Source organism: Ranitomeya imitator, chromosome 3 (genome assembly GCF_032444005.1).
Source record: "Ranitomeya imitator isolate aRanImi1 chromosome 3, aRanImi1.pri, whole genome shotgun sequence".
Lineage (NCBI taxonomy): Eukaryota > Metazoa > Chordata > Amphibia > Anura > Dendrobatidae > Ranitomeya > Ranitomeya imitator.
Window position 1 is genome coordinate 575,380,669 of NC_091284.1, and position 16,975 is coordinate 575,397,643.

Consider the following 16,975-nt stretch of genomic DNA (forward strand, 5'->3'; position numbering starts at 1 on the left):
ATTGTTTTTGTCCCAGCGATGGTGTAGCTCTTCAAGAGTCTCATTTGCCCTTTGTTCTCTTCGAAGTTGTGCCTTTGCTGCTTTCCTTTCATTGTCATTGGTGTACTTTTTATAAGGAGCCATGTTGGCATTGATCTTTGCTTTTTAAAGGGGTTTTCCCATGAACAAAAGTTCATTTTAAAAATTGCTTGTGTCTGACCGAACATACTACAGCTCCAGGGCAGGGGAGGAAGCAAAAGACAATACTGACAATTCAGCAGGAGATTGCAGAGGATACATTTTGTGAGGTAAAATATTTTTTAAAAATAGTCAGTGAAATATTTTACCTCACAAAATGAATCCACTGTGATCCCCTGCTGTAATAACAGTATTTTCTTTTGCTTCCTCGCCTGCCCAGGAGATGTGGTATGCTCCATACACGGTCAGACACAGTAAATTTTTAAAATGAACTTTTGTTCATGGGAAAACCCCTTTAATGTGACCGGCTTCCTCTGCCTGTAGACACGTCGCGCATCTGCCACCGGGATCAGCTGAATTATTCACTGCGCCTGTGCATTATTCGCACCGGCTCAGTAAATCAGACTGCCACCATCTTTGTGCAGACAGATATCAGCGGTCACATTAAAACTGCACATGCACTCCTCCTGTACAAAGATGGCAGCAGTCAGTTAATCATTCGGCTGATCCCAGTGGGGGCGTGTTCACGATGGTGTTACGCTGGTGGTACCGTGCAAGAGGCTGCATGAGTGTGAGTGAATGTGTGAAAGTGTGAGTGTGTGAATGTAAGTGTGAGTGTTTGTGTGTGAGTGGAAGTGTGAGTGTGTGAGAGTGTGTGTGTGTTTGTGAGTGTGTGTGTGGTGTGTGCGGCATATAGAGTGTGTGTGGTGCGACAGTGTTCTGCTGGTGGTACCGTGCAATAAGTTTGTACCAGCAGCAGTTTCCATATTGAGACACCCATCACTTGATGTCCCAATATAGCGGTCGGTGAACTTCCTCCGCTTGGAATTCTGGGATACGGTGACATTTGGACAGAACAGGAAATGAAAACATTACAAGGCAATTATATAAATAGATTTTGACTCCATGGTAAAAAACATCACTGCTCCTGTAATTTAGCCAAAGGTGTAACTTTTCCATTCCCCTACAGATGATCAGTCTATTATACTAAATCACAACCCTCTCATTGGAGATAATACAGTAGTAAAATTGTCTAGAGCATTCAGGTCATTGTCCTCATAGCAATGAACAATAAGTTGTTGGAAATAAGGCTAGGGCCAGACGAGACGACCATATATATTCTCATCCATGAGAATCGGCTAATTATGCAAATGTCACTCTGATCAAACTCTGATCAGAGTGTGAGTATAGTGAGATCTGATTCTCTTGGATGAGAAGTTGGAGAAAAAAATTTCTCGACACTCCTCCATTTGTTCAGTCCATGGAAATCGGATCACATTCAGATGTTATCTGGGTACAGTCCGATGTTTCTATGGACTCATTGACCTGCATACCAGAACGAGATACAAATATCAGATCCAACTCGAGAATGCACCGATTTTTCCGCAGACCGTCTCTGCCCGTTGAAAAAAATCTGACATGTTCATGGCCCCATAGGCTAACATTGGTGCAGGTGCAATCCGATGTTTTGTTGGATAACACAAGGACCAATCTACACCTTCCCTCGTAGAGAAGCTGTACAGTGTATCCATGATATGTGATATTCATACGAAACAGTTTTAAAAAAATTACCTCTCTTTTATCATCAACCATATTCCATATAATTTGATAATGGCGAAGGTCATTTGGGCTTAGTAACTGGTCCTCTTCAGTGGAGTAGAACAGAGAAAAATTCTCTACAATTATGGCTGAAATAAGACAAAAATACACTGGGGTCTATTCAAGATTAACAATGTATTTCTATTCCTAATGAAATTGTTATTGTCAGATCTTTTCAATTCAATGTCAGACACCCTCCAGTGGTGAGCCCACATCTCATCTGGCACACGTCAGCTGTTTTGAACAGCTGACATGTGCCACTAACAGCCACGAGAAGAATCGCGATCCTGTAAACCAGTTAAATGTTGCTGTCAAACTCTAACATTTAACATGCGCTTCCGTCAAGCGCTCCGAAAATCCCGCTCATCGGCGCCCGTGTCATATGACCGCGGGTCGCCGATGGGCAGGCATGATAACCAGAGGTCTCCAGCAGACCTCTATGGTTGTCACTGCCGGACTGCTATGAGCGCCGCCCACTGGTCGACCCTCATAGCAAGTCAGCAATTCTGCTACATACAGGTGATCTGATCATCGCCTGTATGTAGCAGAGGCGATCGGGTTATGGCAGCTTCTAGTCTCCCATGGAGACCATTGAAGAATGACAAAAGTAAAAAAAAAAAAAAATATATATATATATATATATACAGTGGGGCAAAAAAGTATTTAGTCAGTCAGCAATAGTGAAAGTTCCATCACTTAAAAAGATGAGAGGCGTCTGTAATTTACATCATAGGTAGACCTCAACTATGGGAGACAAACTGAGAAAAAAAAATCCAGAAAATCACATTGTCTGTTTTTTTAACATTTTATTTGCATATTATGGTGGAAAATAAGTATTTGGTCAGAAACAAAATTTCATCTCAATACTTTGTAATATATCCTTTGTTGGCAATGACAGAGGTCAAACGTTTTCTGTAAGTCTTCACAAGGTTGCCACACACTGTTGTTGGTATGTTGGCCCATTCCTCCATGCAGATCTCCTCTAGAGCAGTGATGTTTTTGGCTTTTCGCTTGGCAACACGGACTTTCAACTCCCTCCAAAGGTTTTCTATAGGGTTGAGATCTGGAGACTGGCTAGGCCACTCCAGGACCTTGAAATGCTTCTTACGAAGCCACTCCTTCGTTGCCCTGGTGGTGTGCTTTGGATCATTGTCATGTTGAAAGACCCAGCCACATTTCATCTTCAATGCCCTTGCTGATGGAAGGAGTTTTGCACTCAAAATCTCACGATACATGGCCCCATTCATTCTTTCATGTACCCGGATCAGTCGTCCTGGCCCCTTTGCAGAGAAACAGCCCCAAAGCATGATGTTTCCACCACCATGCTTTACAGTAGGTATGGTGCTTGATGGATGCAACTCAGTATTCTTTTTCCTCCAAACACGACAAGTTGTGTTTCTACCAAACAGTTCCAGTTTGGTTTCATCAGACCATAGGACATTCTCCCAAAACTCCTCTGGATCATCCAAATGCTCTCTAGCAAACTTCAGACGGGCCCGGACATGTACTGGCTTAAGCAGTGGGACACGTCTGGCACTGCAGGATCTGAGTCCATGGTGGCGTAGTGTGTTACTTATGGTAGGCCTTGTTACATTGGTCCCAGCTCTCTGCAGTTCATTCACTAGGTCCCCCCGCGTGATTCTGGGATTTTTGCTCACCGTTCTTGTGATCATTCTGACCCCACGGGGTGGGATTTTGCGTGGAGCCCCAGATCGAGGGAGATTATCAGTGGTCTTGTATGTCTTCCATTTTCTAATTATTGCTCCCACTGTTGATTTCTTCACTCCAAGCTGGTTGGCTATTGCAGATTCAGTCTTCCCAGCCTGGTGCAGGGCTACAATTTTGTTTCTGGTGTCCTTTGACAGCTCTTTGGTCTTCACCATAGTGGAGTTTGGAGTCAGACTGTTTGAGGGTGTGCACAGGTGTCTTTTTATACTGATAACAAGTTTAAACAGGTGCCATTACTACAGGTAATGAGTGGAGGAAAGAGGAGACTCTTAAAGAAGAAGTTACAGGTCTGTGAGAGCGAGAAATCTTGATTGTTTGTTTCTGACCAAATACTTATTTTCCACCATAATATGCAAATAAAATGTTAAAAAACAGACAATGTGATTTTCTGGATTTTTTTTTCTCAGTTTGTCTCCCATAGTTGAGGTCTACCTATGATGTAAATTACAGACGCCTCTCATCTTTTTAAGTGGTGGAACTTGCACTATTGCTGACTGACTAAATACTTTTTTGTCCCACTGTATATATATAAAAGTTCAAATCACTCCCCTTTTGCCCCATTCAAAATAAAACAATAAAATAAAAATCAAACATACACATATTTGGTATCACCGTGTTCAGAATCCCCCAATCTATCTATATAAAAACAGAATTAACCCGATCGCTAAACGGCGTAATAAAAAATAGTCAAAATGCCAGAATTGCGTTTTTTTGGTCGTCACAACATTGAATTAAAATGCAATAATGGGCGATCAAAAGATCGTATCTGCACTAAAATGGTATAACTAAAAATGTCAGCTCGGTACATAAAAATAAGCCCTCACTCAACTTGAGATCACAAAAAATGGAGATGCTACAGGTATCAAAAAATGGCGCAATTTTGTATTTTTTTCAACAAACTTTGGAATTTTTTGTCACAATTTAGATAAAAAAGAACCTATACATGTTTAGTGTCTATGAACTCGCAATAAATAAATAACTTGGCACTCAACTTGGTGAGAAGTGGTAATTGAAAAAATCAAAATTTATTACTTGGAATGGCAGTCCAGCAATATATTAGACGTTTCGGTCAGTTATTATGACCTTCTTCAGTAAACCGACTGCTGTGGTTATGAGTATAATCGGCACTTAGTATGAATATAACAGGGTAGTCATATGAAGAACCCCGTACTCTTAATAGTAAACGGCCGATCAAAGAAATATCTAATGCAACCCACAGGAAATGGATAACTGCAGAAAAGGAGTTGGAATAACTCTGGCTTCCGGGAATAATATATATGAGTGTGGGACCAGATAGCGTCCAGATCACAGAAGTGAATAGAATGATGCTCACCAAAAGTGAGGAGGTCTCAATATAGACCCATGATACCAAATGGTATCATGGTGGACACCGCGTTGATGTTCCCGTCCAGCCCACGTTCCTCCGGAGCTGCCTGCTTTTCGTTACCCATATTGGACTTTCCAGGGCGTTTTACATAATAGAGAATTCAGCTCCCATTTGGTATCATGGGTCTATATTGAGACCTCCTCACTTTTGGTGAGCATCATTCTATTCACTTCTGTGATCTGGACGCTATCTGGTCCCACACTCATATATATTATTCCCGGAAGCCAGAGTTATTCCAACTCCTTTTCTGCAGTTATCCATTTCCTGTGGGTTGCATTAGATATTTCTTTGATCGGCCGTTTACTATTAAGAGTACGGGGTTCTTCATATGACTACCCTGTTATATTCATACTAAGTGCCGATTATACTCATAACCACAGCAGTCGGTTTACTGAAGAAGGTCATAATAACTGACCGAAACGTCTAATATATTGCTGGACTGCCATTCCAAGTAATAAATTTTGATTTTTTCAATTACCACTTCTCACCAAGTTGAGTGCCAAGTTATTTATTTATTAGACTTTCTGGTGTGGGATACCTCACTTGAGCACCGACACAGTTGTGCCACGATATACTTTACTATGAACTCGCAATAACCAGGAGAATCATAATGGCTGGTCAGTTTTAGCATTTAGTCAAGCTAGTAAAAAAGCAAAACAAAAAACAATTGTGCAATTGCAGTTTTTTTGCAATTTCACCGCACTTTGAATTTCTTTCCCATTTTCCAGTACACGATATGTTAAAACCAATGGAGTGGTTAAAAAGTATAACTTTTCCCGCAAAAAAAAGCCCTCAAATGGCAATATTGACTGAAAAATGAAACAGGTATGGCTCTAGGAAGAAAGGGATCAAAAATTGAAGACGCAAAAATGAAAATATCTCCGGTCATGAAGGGGTTAAAGGGAATTCTAAAGAAATAGATCATCTTCTGAAAAATATCTGATGCAAATCTCGGCACAGAGGCATAAAGTACAAACTACACATTTAGTACTGTTTTCTGCTTGTTTTGATAAGTATTGCAAACTTTATTGTAATAACTGATTTTACTTACCAACTAAAAGGTTCAGCATGATATAGGCAATGATGACATAAAATGAACAGAAATACATGAGAGCTCCAGCATAATTTCCACAATCAGTTTCCCAGTATCTACTAATGTCAGGTGTGCAAAAAGGAGGTTGTACCTGGAATCACAGAAGCAAAGAAAAGTCTAGCAGTCATAATTAATATCTACTAGTGATTTAAAAATCGGTCCGATTTTGATGCAGGAGAGTCGGACGAGTGCAATGCAAGTGTCATGCGAGTGGCATGCACTTTTTGTGCGAGAACAATGCGATTTTTCACAACTAGCATCCGATTTACATCCGAATGCAGTGCGATTGCTATCAGACTGCAATGTGATTTTAACATGAGCATTTACGTAGAGAAATTCTTTAAGTCAATTACACATCATTTTAACATGAAATATTCATCAAAACATATAGTTAGAAAAAAATAGAACAGCACTAAAAAACTGAATGGGTGCACAGTCTCCCAGCAATCAATCCATACTTGCCAATATGTAGTAGCCCACGCCATGTGGACCTAATAAAGTCCACCTCTTATACACTACCGTTCAAAAGTTTAGGGTCACTTAGAAATTTTTTAAAGAAAAGCACAGTTTTTTCCAATGAAGCTAACATTAAATCATTCAGAAATACACAGAAATATACGTTGTCAGAGCTGCCACTAGGAATTTCGGGGCACCATACTGGCAAAATTTTCGGGGCCCACTTGAGACTCCGCATAGGCTCCACCCCAGCTCCGCCTCCACCCCTTGAACTGTCCACAGTCAAAAGATTTTTAAAGCTGCCACCACGACAAGGTCGGGCCCTACCCTACTCTAACCTATTAAACATTTGTTAAAGTATCCAATACAATTTAGGTATATTTTTATTTATTTTTCAATTTTTAAAATGACCAATACCACATACAGGGGACAAATACCACCGCACCATGACCAGACCACATATTACCACCACATATTACCACCACATAGTGACCAAATAATAGCACATATAAGGAACAAATACCGCTACACCATGGCCGGACAACATATTACCACCACATAGTGACTGAATACTATAATACTGATCAGTAATAAAAAAAGCCCACAATACTAATATCACCATAAGTGCCAGTATTCACAGGAGATCTGTACTTAGTATGCAGTGTCTGTGTACAGGTAATACAGTGACCACCGGTGATATTATACACTGGTGCTCTGTATATAGTGTATAATGTAAAGGTAATTCAGTGATCACTGGTGACATTGTACACAGGACCACTGTATATAGTATACAGTGTATAGCATCAGTGTAACAGACTGACTCACCAGTCACGTCTAGGTGAAGTCCTTCATTTTTGCTTTTAATCTTCATCCAGCAGAGAACGCTGTCACTTCATCCAGTCAGGGCTCGTCTCTGCAGGAAATAACAGTTATCTAGAGCACCGCTTGCAGAACACATTACTTACTTTTTTCCCAAATTCTAAACTACAACAGATGAAGAAAAAAAGTGAGTGTTGGTCTGCAGAGTCACAGGGCCTCCCCACCCCCATTTAAAACAGTATCCTCAAGAAATAAAATAAATACATTACTGCAGTAATAATATCCCTTAATTAGCCCTTATGGTAACAATATTCCCCATCCTGGCCCCCATGTGTCTCATTCCTTGCTCCAGCCATATGTTCTCCTATGCTGCCCCCATGTGATGTCCCATCCTGCCCCATATGATCTCCCCATCTATCCCATGATCCTGCCCCATCTGTCTCCATCCTGCCCCATCTGTCCCATGATCCTGCCCCATCTGCCTCCATCCTGCCCCATATTCCTGCCTGATCAGTCTCCATTCTGCCTCCGTGTCTCCATTCTGCCCCCTTGTCTCCATTCTGCCGCCTTGTCCCATTCTGCCCCCTTGTCTCCATTCTGCCCCCTTGTCTCCATTCTGCCAGTGTCTGCATTCTGCACCCGTGTCTCCATTCTGCCCCAGTGTCTCCATTCTGCCCCAGTGTCTGCATTCTGCACCCGTGTCTCCATTCTGCCCCCTTGTCTCCATTCTGCCCCCTTGTCCCATTGTGCCCCCTTGTCTCCATTCTGCCCGTGTCTGCATTCTGCCCCGTGTCTCCATTCTACCCCGTGTCTGCATTATGGCACGTGTCTCAATTCTGCCCCAGTGTCTGCATTCTACTCCAGCGTCTGCATTCTGCCCCATGTCTCCATTCTGCCCCATGTCTCCATTCTGCCCCCTTGCCTGTATTCTGCCCCGTGTCTTCATTCTGCCCCAGTGTCTCCATTCTGCCCAGTGTCTCCATTCTGCCCCCTTGTCTCATTCTGCCCCTTCTCTCCATTCTGCCCCATGTCTCCATTCTGCCCCCTTGTCTCATTCTGTCCTGTGTTTCCATTCTGCTTCCTTGTCTCATTCTGCCCCCTTGTCTCCATTCTGCCCCTTGTCTCATTCTGCCCTTTGTCTCCATTCTGCCCCATGTCTCATCCTGCCCCCTTGTCTCATCCTGCCCCCTTGTCTCATTCTGCCCCCTTGTCTCCATTCTGCTCCCTGTCTCCCTTTTGTGCCGGGCTGGATGGAGACACATGGTCCACATTGCGGCTTGCTGCTTTCAGTTAAAAAAATAAAAAACCTTTCTTCTTACCTTGCCACGCTCCTGCGGCGAAACGAAGATCCCTCCCGGCATTTCAGCACGCACTTGCCGGCGAATGACAATGACGTCATACGCCGGCGATGCGCGCTGACGTCAGCTGCCAGCCTCCGATTGGCTGGCGGCTTTAACCATTGCAGTGCGGGCCCACACGGGCCCGCAAGTCTGCAATAGAGTAAATTAACCTGCGTCTCGGACGCAGGTTCAGTTACCAATAGGAGCCTGCCGCTGGGGCCCGGGCCCGATGAGCAGAAGATGCGGGCCCCCTCTGCCACTGGGCCCCATACGCCAGTCAGGGCAGTAATGCCCTGATGGCGGCCCTGTACATTGTTAATGTGGTTAATGACTATTTTAGCTGCAAACATTTGGTTTGTAATGCAATATCTTCATAGGTATATAAAGGCACATTTCCAACAGCCATCACTCCAGTGTTCTTATGGTACTTTGTGCTTGTTAACTGTTTAAGAAGGCTAATGGATGGTTAGAATACCCTTGAAAACCCTTGTGCAAGTATGCTAGCACAGCGGAAAACAGTTTGGCTGATTAGAGAACCTATAAACCTGACTTTCCTTTGAGATAGTTGAGAATCTAAAGCATTGCATTTGTTGGTTCCATTAAACTCTCAAAATGGCCAGAAAAAAGAACTTTCATGTGAAACTTGACAGTCTACTCTTGCTCTTAGAAATGAAGGCTATTCCATGCGAAAAATTGCCAAGAAACTGAAGATTTCCTACAACCGTGTGTACTACTCCCTTCAGAGGAGAGCACAAATTGGCTCTAACCAGAGTAGAAAGTGAAGTGGGAGGTCCTGCTGCACAACTGAGCAACAAGACAAGTACATTAGAGTCTGTAGCTTGAGAAATCAAAGCCTCAAAGGTCTTCAACTGGCAGCTTCATTAAATAGTACACGCAAAACGCCAGTGTCAACGTCTACAGTTTTGAGGCGACTCCGGGATGCCGGGATCCTTCAGGGCAGAGTGGCAAAGAAAAAGCCATATCTGAAACTGGCTAAAAAAAGGAAAAGAATAATATGGGCAAAAGAACATAGACATTGGACAGAGGAAGATTGGAAAAAAGTTATGGACAGATGAATCCAAGTTTGAGCTGTTTAGATCACACAGAAGAACATTTGGGAGACGCAGAACAACTGAAAAGATACTGGAAGAGTGTCTGATGCCATCTGTCAAGCATGATGGAGGTAATGTGATGGTCTGGAGTTGCTTTGGTGCTCATAAAGTGGGAGATTTGCACAAAGTAAAAGGGATTTTAAATAAGGAAGGCTATCACTCCATTTTGCAATGCCATGACATACCCTGTGGACAGCGCTTGATTGGAGCTAATTTCATTCTACAACAGGACAATGACCCAAAGCACACCTCTAAATTATGCAAGAACTATTTAGGGAAGAAGCAGGCAGGTGGTATTCTATCTGTAATGGAGTGGCCAGCGCAGTCACCAGATCTCAACCCCATTGAGCTGTTGTGGGAGCAGCTTGACCATATGGTACGCAAAAAGTACCCATCAAGCCAAACCAACTGGTGGGAGGGGCTTCGGGAAGCATGGGGTGAAATTTCTCCAGGTTACCTCAGCAAATTAACTGCTAGAATGCCAAGGGTTTGCAATGCTGCAATTGCTGCAGAGGGAACATTCTTTGACAAAAGCAAAGTTTGAAGGAGAAAACTATTATGTCAAATAAAAATCTTTTTTTCGAACCTTGTCAATGTCTGGACTAGATCTTAGATTCATTTGGCAACTCATTTGATTAATAAAAGTATGAGTTATCATAGAAAACACAAAATTGTCTATGTGGCCCTAAACTTTTGAACGATAATGCGTATACAGTTAGGTCCATATATATTTGGACAGAGACAACATTTATCTAATTTTAGTTATAGACATTACCACAATGAATTTTAAACAAAACAATTCAGATGCAGTTGAAGTTCAGACTTTCAGCTTTCATTTGAGGGTATCCACATTAAAATTGGATGAAGGGTTTAGGAGTTTCAGCTCCTTAACATGTGTCACCCTCTTTTTAAAGGGACCAATAGTAATTGGACAGATTCAATAATTTTAAATAAAATGTTCATTTTTAGTACTTGGTTCAAAATCCTTTGTTGGCAATGACTGCCTGAAGTCTTGAACTCATGGCCATCACCAGACGCTGTGTTTCCTCCTTTTAGATGCTCTGCCAGGCATTCACTGTGGTGGTTTTCAGTTGCTGCTTGTTTGTGGGCCTTTCTGTCTGAAGTTTAGTCTTTAACAAGTGAAATGAATGCTCAATTGTGTTGAGATCAGGTGACTGACTTGGCCATTCAAGAATATTCCACTTCTTTGCTTTAATAAACTCCTGGGTTGCTTTGGCTTTATGTTTTGGGTCATTGTCCATCTGTAGTATGAAACGACGACCAATCAGTTTTGCTGCATTTGGCTGGATCTGAGCACAAAATATGTCTCTGAATACCTCAGACTTCATTCTGCTGCTTCTTTCCTTTGTCACATCATCAATAAACACTAGTGACCCAGTGCCACTGGCAGCCATGCATGCCCAAGCCATCACACTGCCTCTGCTGTGTTTTACAGATGATGTGGTATGCTTTGGATCATGAGCTGCACCACGCCTTCGCCATACTTTTCTCTTTCCATCATTCTGGTAGAGGTTGATCTTGATTTCATCTGTCCAAAGAATGTTCTTCCAGAACTGTACTGATTTAGATGTTTTTTAGCAAAGTCCAGTCTAGCCTTTTTATTCTTGATGCTTATGAGTGGCTTGCACCGAGCAGTGAACCCTCTGTATTTACTTTCATGCAGTCTTGTCTTTATGGTAGATTTGGATATTGATACGCCTACCTCCTGGAGAGTGTTGTTCACTTGGTTGGCTGTTGTGAAGGGGTTTCTCTTCACCATGGAGATTATTCTGCGATCATCCACCACTGTTGTCTTCCGTGGGCGCCCAGGTCTTTTTGCATTGATGAGTTCACCAGTGCTTTCTTTCTTTCTCAGGATGTACCAAACTGTAGATTTTGCCACTCCTAATATTGTAGCAATTTCTCAGATGGGTTTTTTCTGTTTTCGCAGCTTAAGGATGGCTTGTTTCACCTGCATGGAGAGCTCCTTTGACCGCATGTTTACTTCACATCAAAACCTTTCAAATGCAAGCACCACACCTCAAATCAACTCCAGGCCTTTTATCTGCTCAATTGAGAATGACATAACGAAGGGATTGCCCACACCTGTCCATGAAATAGCCTTGGAGTCAATTGTCCAATTACTTTTGGTCCCTTTAAAAACAGGGTGGCACATGTTAAGGAGCTGAAACTCCTAAACCCTTCATCCAATTTTAATGTGGATACCCTCAAATGAAAGCTGAAAGTGTGAACTTCAACTGCATCTGAATTGTTTTGTTTAAAATTCATTGTGGTAATGTCTATAACTAAAATTAGATAAATGTTGTCTCTGTCCAAATATATATGGACCTAACTGTATATAAAAATATATATATATATATATATATATATATATATATATATATATATATATATATATATATATATATATATATATACGTATTATCGTTCAAAAGTTTAGGGCCACATAGACAATTTTGTGTTTTCTATGATAACTCATATATATATAATAGATAGATAGATTAAAAGCTGTCAAATCATCTGCTGCCTACAGTATAGGATAGAATAGGTTAGAATACAATAGATAGAATAGATATCAAGATTCAAGATTCAAAGAAGCTTTATTGGCAGGACCAAATACACATCAGTTTTGCCAAAGCAAGTGTATAAAGGCAATAGGGATAGGGACTGTGGGGATGTTGGGTAGGAGCTGTAGGGAAGGTGGATGGGGGCAGATCCATTGTGGGGGTTATAGTCCATGGCATAGGGGAGGTGGATGGGGCAGGTCCATTGTGGGGGTTATAGTCCATGGCATAGGGGAGGTGGATGGGGGCAGATCCATTGTGGGTACTATAGTCCATGGCAAAGGGGAGGTGGATGGGGCAGATCCAGGGTGGGGGCTATAGTCCATGGTATAGGGGAGGTGGATGGGGCAGATCCAGGGTGGGGGCTATAGTCCATGGCATAGGGGAGGTGGATGGGGCAGGTGCAGGTTGGGGGCTATAGTCCATGGCATCATAGTTCTCTTTCTCGCAGTCTATGACATTCGCTCACATACCGTGCTGCTATCTCCACTGCGCTCTCTTCTTCTCCCAGCAGGATATATGTTTTCTCTTCCTCCTTCATGGTGATGAAGTCTGGGAAGAGATGTGAGAGTCTCCTGAAGTGAGTGTCCCTCACTGCTGAGTATTTGGAGCAGTGTAGCAGGAAGTGGGTTTCGTCCTCTATGGCCTCCTGGTCACAGTGTTGGCACAGTCTTTCCTCCCTGGGCTTGTAGCTCTGCCTGTGTCAGCCACATTTGATGGCCAGACTGTGGGCACTGAGTCTATACCGGCTCAGGATCTGGCGGTCTCTGGGGTCCGGGAGTTTCTCCAGATATGGGGCCAGTCTGTAGTCTCTCTGTAGGCTCCGGTACATGGTCAGTTTCTGTGAGCTGATGATCTCATTCTTCCAGTCACTGACATACCTCTCCTGGCCTTCGTCTGCCATCTTCCTAATTCCGGCTTTTGTCAGGTTGTTGTGATTGGTGTTCTGGTCCGGTTGGGTTTGGCTGGGCTGTTCCGAGGGTTCTGGTTTTTCTGTTTCACCTACATGTATCAGGGCTTTATGGTGATGGGAGCTTGGATTGCTCCTATGCAGGTGAGCCTGGAATGACAGCGCCCTCTTTAGAACTGTTAGGTGTAGAGGGAATCTGCCCAGCTCGGCCCGACAAGCACTGTTGGAGGTGCTCCGATGGACCTGGAGAAGGTGCTTGCAGAATTTCAGGTGGAATATTTCTGTTCGGCTGGAATCCCACTTTGACCAGTCTGGGTAGGTGTGAGGACCCCAGACTTCGCTGCCATACAGGAGGATTGGGGCGATGATGGAGTCGAAGATTTTTAGCCAGACCCTCACTGGTGGCTTCAGATGGTAGAGTGTCCTTCGGATGGCATAGAAGGTTTTGCAGGCCTTGTCTTTCAGGGTCTCTATGGCTTGTTTGAAGCTCCCTGACCGGTGAATCTCTAGGCCCAGGTAGGTATATATGTCCGTTCCTGTGAGGTCGCAGTTGTTGAGGACGAATGATGGGTGTTGGTCTGATCTTCTCTTTCTCCTCTGGAACACCATGGTGTTGGTTTTCTTTAGGTTGACCGGTAGAGCCCAGGTGGAGCTGAATTTCTCTAGGATTTTCAGGTTGTCCTGGAGGCCTTTCTCGGTTGGTGACAGCAGCAGCAGGTCATCTGCGTACAGCAGGAATTTCACCTGGGCGTCATGGAGGGTGAGTCCTGGAGCTGAGGAGGATTCCAGGGCGGTAGCCAGCTCGTTGATGTAGATGTTGAAGAGCGTTGGACTTAGGCTGCAGCCTTGTCTGACTCCGCGGCTCTGCTGGAAATAAGCCGTTCTTTTGCCGTTCACACTCACACTGCAGCGGTTCTCGGTGTAGGAGCTTTTGATGACATCGTAGGTCTTTCCTCCTATTCCACTCTCCAGCAGTTTCAGGAATAAGCCCGGGTGCCACACTGAATCAAAGGCCTTTTTAAAGTCCACAAAGCAGGCGTACATCTTCCCATTCTTTGTATTGTAGACGTGTTTCTGAATGAGGCTGTGCAGAGTATAGATGTGGTCAGTGGTGCGGTGGTTCGGCATGAACCCTGCTTGGCTCTTGCTGAGGACGTTGTGCTCGGTGAGGAAGGTGAGGATCCTCTTATTCAGGATACTGTTGAACAGTTTTCCCAGGTTGCTGCTGACGCATATGCCTCTGTAGTTGGCTGGGTCATACCTGTCCCCACTCTTGTGGATGGGTGTGATGAGGCCTTGGTTCCAGGTACGAGGGAAGTAGCCGGCACTCAGTACAATATTGAAGAGTTTAACCATTGCAGCCTGTATTTCTGGTGGGCTGTACTTCAGCATTTCTGGTAGGATTCCATCCAGGCCACCGACTTTTCTACATCTTATGGAGGAGAGTCTCTCGGTTACTTCCTGTAGTGTTATAGGTGTATCCACCGGGTTTTGGAAGTTTTTGATTTTTTCCTCCATTGCTTTTAGTTTCGCCATTATGTTTTCCTGTTCTTGGCTTAGTCCTTCCTTTGGAATGTCTTTATAGAGGTCTCTGAAGTATTGGAGCCAGAGGTTGCCATTTTGGATATGGTTGTTGTTTTCATTGTCTTTGGTGCCCATGTGGTTCCATAGATCCCAGAAGGAGTTGTCTTGGAGGGCGTCTTGGAGTTGGTTAAGCTTGGTAGAGATGTAACTCTGCTTCTTCCTCCTGAGGATGGTTTTGTACTGCTTTTGTATGGAGTCATAGGCTTCCCTCAGACCCAGGTGGTTGGGGTCTCTGTGTTTCTTGTTGGAGGCTGTTCTCAGGGTCTTCCGTACAGCTTTGCATTCTTTGTCAAACCAGCCATTGACCTGTGTTTCTTTTGGTCTCTTGTAGTCGACTTTTTTAAGGTCGGACAGTCTGGCCATTGCGTAGAATATATTGTTGAGGTCTTTTGCGGCTTGGCTCACTCCCTCTGGGTTTGGCATGTACTCGAGGTTGTAGAAGTGGTGGAGCATCCGCTGTATTTCAGGTCTGCTGGAAGCTTCTTTATACTTTAGTGCCGACATTTTGGACCATTTGTAGAATGGAGGCCTGGTGAAGAGGCCGCTCTGCTGTGGCTTCTGAGTGGATGGTTTCTCTGTAGATTTCATGTACAGAAGAAGTTGGCTGTGGTCTGACAGGTGCGTTTGTGGGGTGACTATGAAGGCGCTGACATCTGCCAGGTTCAGGTCTGTAATGGCGTAATCAACTACACTCCTCCCTACATGGGAGTTTAGTGTATACCTTCCTAAGGAGTCACCCTTGCTTCGTCCATTAAGGATATGAAGTCCTAAACTTTTACATACGTTCAGGAGCTTTCTGCCACTTTTGTTGACTGTACTGTCATAGCTGTTTCTCTCAGTGTGTACAGGGTCTTGGCCGTCATTCTCTGCTCCAAGTATGTAGATGTTTCCATCCGTGGTCAGGAAGTCTCTCTCTCTCCCTGTTCTTGCATTGAGGTCTCCAAAGATGAGAACTTTGCCCAGGGCCTGATAATGGGCGGCTTCTCTTTGTAAGATCTCGAAGTAGTCTGGATTGAAGTAGGGGGACTCTGGTGGTGGTATATAGGTGGCACAGAGGTGGACATCAGACATCTTCACATAGAATAGTTGTATATACTGTATGTATATATATATATATATATATATATGTATAAATATGTCAGTGACTCACATACACACACACATATCTATCTATCTATCTATCTATCTTGCATAGAAATATAAATAGAAGAATAGCCGGTAATTCATTTTTAGGCTTCTGTTAAATCAATGCAGAAGCTTACAGGATAGAAGACATGGATTACATACAGTAAATCCATGCAGAATAGTTAGATATATAGATCTCAGTGACCAATATAATTAGTATAGTGTGTGTGCAAATTAGGGGACATGTATATATTTAATAAAAGAATCTTTTCGGGGAAAAAAATAGCGTTGGCTCCCACGCAATATCCTGCGCAAGAGAGGGAAAGCCCCAGTGACTGGGGGACCGATGTTTATGTCTTAGGAAGGGGTTAATACCCATGGATCTTCCCAGGCTATGAATCTCAGCACGCAGCTGTATATTTAGCCATTACTGGCTATTAAAATAGGGGGACCCCCCCAAAGAATGATGTGGGGTCCCCCTATATTTAATAGCCAGAAAAGGCTATGTAGATTGTTGTGGGCTGATATTCATAGCCTAGGAAAGGACCATGGTTATTGCCTCCCCCCCCCCCCCCCCCCGGCTACAAACACCAGCACTCAACCGCCCCAGAAATGGCACATCTGTAAGATGCACTAGCTCCGGCACTTAGCCTCTCTCCTCCCACTGCCCTGTAGCTGTGGCATATGGGGCAATAGGGGGTTAATGTCACCTTTATATTGTTAGGTGACATTAAGCCGGCTTAGTAATGGAGAGATGTCAGTAAGACACCTATCCATTGCTAATCCTATAGTAGTCAAAGGGTTAAATAAAGACACAGCCAGAATAAAGTATTTTAATTAAATAAAACACTGAATACAGTTTGACCATTTTATTGTTACAGCTAATCCATGCGACGCCCTTGATCTCCTTTTATTAATTAAAAAAATAACAAACGAACAATATCCCCTTACCTGTCCGGCATACAATCAGTCCCACGCCGTAATCCATATCTGGGGTATATACAGTTTACAACCTGGAGCTGTGCTAATGCGACCGTCCTGGCTGTAAACTACTGTGGAA

At 43.5% G+C, this 16,975-nt stretch overlaps 1 protein-coding gene across 2 annotated transcripts in view; it reads right to left on the reverse strand.

Annotated features, from left to right (window-relative positions):
- NALCN (sodium leak channel, non-selective) overlaps positions 1–16,975 on the reverse strand; it is a 1,007,092-nt gene that overhangs the window by 14,892 nt on the left and 975,225 nt on the right. For both annotated transcript variants that reach the window (XM_069757980.1, XM_069757979.1), the window contains exons 38-39: positions 5,943–6,075; positions 1,750–1,865 (exon numbers count right to left, since the gene is read on the reverse strand). In XM_069757980.1, coding sequence (XP_069614081.1) covers positions 1,750–1,865; positions 5,943–6,075 — 249 coding nt within the window. The remainder of the gene's footprint in view (positions 1–1,749; positions 1,866–5,942; positions 6,076–16,975) is intronic.